At 35.4% G+C, this 4,678-nt stretch overlaps 1 protein-coding gene across 1 annotated transcript; it reads right to left on the bottom strand.

Moving 5' to 3' along the window:
- Nucleotides 1–876: 876 nt before the first annotated feature.
- LOC115222656 lies at nucleotides 877–4,350 on the bottom strand. Its single transcript, XM_029792975.1, has 3 exons — nucleotides 3,469–4,350; nucleotides 3,066–3,330; nucleotides 877–989 (listed from the first exon to the last, which is right to left on the bottom strand). Exons 1-3 carry the CDS (start codon nucleotides 4,348–4,350, stop codon nucleotides 877–879), a joined length of 1,260 nt encoding a protein of 419 aa, XP_029648835.1.
- Nucleotides 4,351–4,678: the final 328 nt, after the last annotated feature.

Genomic DNA, 4,678 nt, shown 5'->3' with positions numbered 1-4,678 from the left:
ATTATTAATAACCTCGGCCCAGGCCATATTTCAAGCTTTAGAAAACGAATTTTGTTTTAGTACTTCACTATCAGAATTAGTTTTCTGCCAAGAGGGATAAAAAAATAAAATTAAAAAAAAATAATAAAAGGTGTCTTTATTTGTCTTCAGACATTTTGATGTGTAAATACCTATAAGATAGCGCGCACGCGCATACACACACACACACAAACACGCACGCACCTTCCACAGAAAAAACCGAAAGGTTCACATCAGCGCGAACATGAAACAAAAATACTCCACAAAAACGAATTATACAATGAACGTTTGTAACAAACAGAAAAGTAAAGAACATTTGAATGAACATTTAATTGGAAAAAGGAATTATTTCGAGCGGTTTAACGAAAGTTTTAAACGATAGCCGTAACTACAACAAGAATAGCAACATCGTTAATAACGTCCGTCGAAAACAACACCGAAACACTGACGAATACGTTAGTCAGAGAAAATAATGGCTGTTAGAAACAGTGTTAAAGCAGCCAGGTATGCCAGTGTTGTTACATAGATGGAAATTTTAGGTTTAACAAAGTTATTAGAAAAAAATGATAGTGCATCCTTGACCCCAGGAGCAAACCAGAGAGAGAGAGAGAGCAGAAGTGGTGCTGAAATGACTTTAATGGCATCGTGAAAGGCCTGGTTGGAGGCCCAATCTTCCGAGTTCTTTTACATGGTTTAGAAAAACTGAAGGACCACGGCAATAAGTGTGTGAATCTGAGAGGAGAAATATGTTGAATAAAATCATAACTAATTGATCCTCTTGTTTGTCTTTTACCCAAAGCCAAGAGCGTTTCATCTCGTGACTCTAGCCCTAATCCTAACCCTAAACTTAATCTAATTTTAATCTCGCATCCTAGAAGGAAGAGGGAAATTACCACGTCCCTGACCATGCCATCTTGAAGCCATGTGATGAGCAAGAGGTGATGTAGGGAAGATAAGAAAGCAAACCAAATCTGAAAGTATAAGAGATAAGAAAGAAATATCTCTCAAAAGAAAAGCAAAAAATGAAACCAGCTAAAGTAGCACAGCGTCGGAAATCATCACAGGAATCACAGAAATGCGTAAGGATAGCGAATGCAAAATACTTCGTTTTGGTACCTGGTTTGCAAGATTCTTTATGTGAATTTGTGTGTTGAAGCATGATTTGTTAGGCCTGTGGAGAGACATTTTGTCTTTACGCCTCACCGGTTCTATTTCCATTCAATTCATGCATATTATATATATATATAACAAATGGTTTACATCTGGTAGCTTACTGGCTGAGGGATCGATGCCAGATGTGTCGAAACATTTGTCATTGATTAATAATACATTCTCGTATATTCTATATTCCGTCTTTCATTTGCCATATATATATATTTCTTTTTCTTCCAGAATTTTCGTTGCTTCCTACAACCTTCTCAATAGTTGTTGACGCAGAATGCGATTTGGTAATCAGAGTACACGCAAGAAGCAACGAAATTTCAAGAGGAAAACATATATGTATTTATATACATATATATATATATATATATATATATATATATATATATATGTTATATATAGAAAGATAGATAGATAGATACTACATACATACATACATACATACATACATACATACATACATACCATACATAGTAGAAACAGAAAGAGGAATTTCGGTTATCCCCTCGTGGTGAGTTGTAATGTATATAAGAAATTAAAAGAGGGAAATACGCACATTTACATAGTTTTTATATAATGTTTAATATATCGACCGGTTTCGCTATCGCTATTCATGATATTATGTTTTACTTATTTGAATATATATTTTTTCTTAAGAAGAAATTTTGTCCATGTTGTGTGTGATGAAATTCACGAGTGAATGACTTCACAAGTAGATAAATAAGGGGAGGTCATTGGTTGTCGTTATTATTGTTATTGTTGTGGGTAAGGGAGATAACTGTCCAGCTTTCGGTAATGGGTGGGGATTATATATGTGTACAGACAGTTTCAAAGACCTTGTTTAGTAGGGGATGTATGTACAGTGATGTAATCGTGAATTGAAATATGTAAAAAAATATAAGTTGGTTATGCGTGCATATTAAGAGATGTTTTGTATTTTTTAATGGAAAAAGTTTCTTTATTTAAACGTTCTAGTTGAGAGATTGCGTCTTTGCACTGGTAGAAAGGGAAGACAGAGAAATTTGGTTTGATGTTACCTGCACATTTTTCTATGTGTTCACTAAGAGAAATTTGTCAGTATTGCGGGAAACGGATTTGCTCTTTATGTAGAGTGTTTCTCTTTCTCAAGGTCATACTCATTTGTCCAATATAGTTGTGTCCGCAACCCGTGCAGGTTATTACATAAATTAGGTTCTCAGGGGGACAAGTGAAACTAGTCTTAATTGTGAACCTCTGTCCTTGTTTGAAAAGGAAATCCGAGCCTTCAAGCATGTTGGGGCAGGTTCCACAGTTTGGCGTCCACATTTTTCAACCGTTGGTTTCGTGGTTGTTTTGTAAAGCTTCGCATTTGTTAGTAATCTCTTTAGCGATTTGTCTTGTTTTTTGCATTTGATGAGTTTGTGTGTTTTCAGGATGTCGTTCATTTTTGGATCTCTAGTTAGTAAAGGAAAAGTTTGCACGATAGTGTTGAATGCCTAACTTTTTCTGGGGTTGTGTGTTGATATAAATAGTAATGTTTTGAGTTGAGGTGTGGTGTTATGTTTTGTTGTTCTTAGTGTTTTTGTGTCTACTTGTTCGGCACGTTTAATTTCCTCGTCGATAAGTGGGGGTGGATATTGTCTTTCAATAAACGTTATTTTAAGGTCTTGAAGACGAAGGTCCCGAGTTGTTCTATCAGACACTATTGTGCAAATCCTTTTTGCTAAATTGAAAGGGATGTTTATTTTGATGTGTTTCGGGCGGCATGAGTTAAAGTGAAGATATTGTTTTGAATCAGTTGGTTTATAATAAATGTCAGTTATGATTTCATTGTTAACTTTTTTTTATCATGATGTCTAAAAATGGAAGTTGCTCTTTGTTATATTCCATTGTGAAATGAATGTTACTATTTATATCATTTAGTGTTGATTTGAAGTCCAAAATTTTGTCGTTATTCTCCTTCCAAATGATAAAGCAGTCATCTAGGTATCTCTTCCAATTTTCTCTTATGTAGAGGTAAAATGGGTAACAATTTTTCTGAAGTGATATTTCATATAAGGTGAATTCAAAATAAGCCATTATTAGGTTCGCAACAACAGGAGCTGCTTTCGTTCCCATCGCAATTCCGCATTTCTGACGATAGTATGTGTCACCAAATAGGAAATAATTGTTCTGAAGTATAAATTTTAAGGATTCAATAATAAAGATCTGGTTTATGCGTTCCGGGAGGACTTCGGGGTACTTTTCCAACCAGAATTTACTTGCTTTTATTCCATAGTCATGGGGGATGTTGGTGTAAAGATTGATAACATCGAGGGTGACCAAAACTGCTTCTTCATTAATCGTTTTTGGTAGGTGTTCTAGCATATCTAAATCATCTCTAATGAAACTTTTGAAGTATTTCAGCAAGAGTTTCAGTAGGATGTCTAGAAAATTGCTTAGGCGGTGGGTTTCACAGGCCGGCCCAGCGACAATGGGTCTTAAAGTCAAGTCTTCTGGCGTTTGGATATTTATACATTTGCCTGGTGACTGTTTGCAGGCTTCATTGATTATCTTGCTTTTGTGTATTTTAGGGAGGCCGTAAAAAAGACTGGGTTTACATTTGAAGTTCGTGATGTAGTCTGTTTCTTTTTCTCTCGGGCCTTTTCCATGTAGAAGAATTAAGGATGCAAGATTTTTCATTGTTTTTTGTTGTTTATAGTTTATAACTTTTTCGTAGAAGGCCTCGTTTTCTAGTATGGATGGTACTAGTTTTTTATAGTGTTCTGTGTCCATCAGAACTACAGCACTTCCTTTGTCAGCTTCTTTAATTGTCAGGTCTTTGTGGTTTTGTAGTTCAGTCCGATTTTTCCATTCTAGATTGTTGAGGTTAGGATTAATTTTTTGTTTAATGGATGTGTAGGGGAAATTTTGGATATGGTTGCAGAAGTCATCCAGTGTTTTATTCCTACCCTTATGTGGAAGGTAATTACTACTGTTTTTGACTAGTGATTCATCTTCATTGTCATAGTCAGTTAGTGCTTCTGCGGGTATAGTTTTCTGCAGAATATTGTCATTAATTTCATTATGGTTAGATCTTCGTAGGGTTGGGGTGAACTTTAAACCTTTGGCTAGTATATTGATTTTTGTTACGTATAGAGTTTTCTTTGATAAGTTAATCACTTTGGGTTTCTCCTGTAAGTTTTGTTCCATGTGTGTCCCTGTTTCTCTCCACTTGGTCTAAAAAATGTTGATTGAGGTTCGGTTGGTAGAATTTATATTTGGTGTTATTATTGTTATTAATTAAATCAGTATTATTAGTACTTGTTATATTCGGGTGGCTGGGGGGTTGGTGTTGTTGCCTGGGTAAACTGGTTGGGAGAACGTGGTTAGGATTTCTTCGTTGGAATGAATTCTTGGGGTGCTTAATTATGTTGTTTCTTCGTTGAGGGGTAAAGGGGATCTCTTGTATATTTCTAGATGCTGGGTAGAAAAAATTACTACTCCTTAATCTAGGCTGGTTTCTTCTAGTGTTTCTAAT

Source organism: Octopus sinensis, linkage group LG20 (assembly GCF_006345805.1).
Source record: "Octopus sinensis linkage group LG20, ASM634580v1, whole genome shotgun sequence".
NCBI lineage: Eukaryota > Metazoa > Mollusca > Cephalopoda > Octopoda > Octopodidae > Octopus > Octopus sinensis.
Note: the sequence above shows the minus strand (reverse complement) of the source record. Positions and strands in the feature narration are given on the sequence as shown.

Bases quoted from the DNA above. Each gene is read 5' to 3' on its own strand.
- LOC115222656 (XM_029792975.1), bottom strand. From the start codon at position 4,350: ATGGAACAAAACTTACAGGAGAAACCCAAAGTGATTAACTTATCAAAG. The intron at 3,331-3,468 runs GTTATCAATCTT...TTTATACTTCAG, and splicing joins CAGTTTTGGTCACCCTCGAT to AACAATTATTTCCTATTTGG. The intron at 990-3,065 runs GTAACATTCATT...TTATACTTTCAG, and splicing joins AACACTAAATGATATAAATA to ATTTGGTTTGCTTTCTTATC.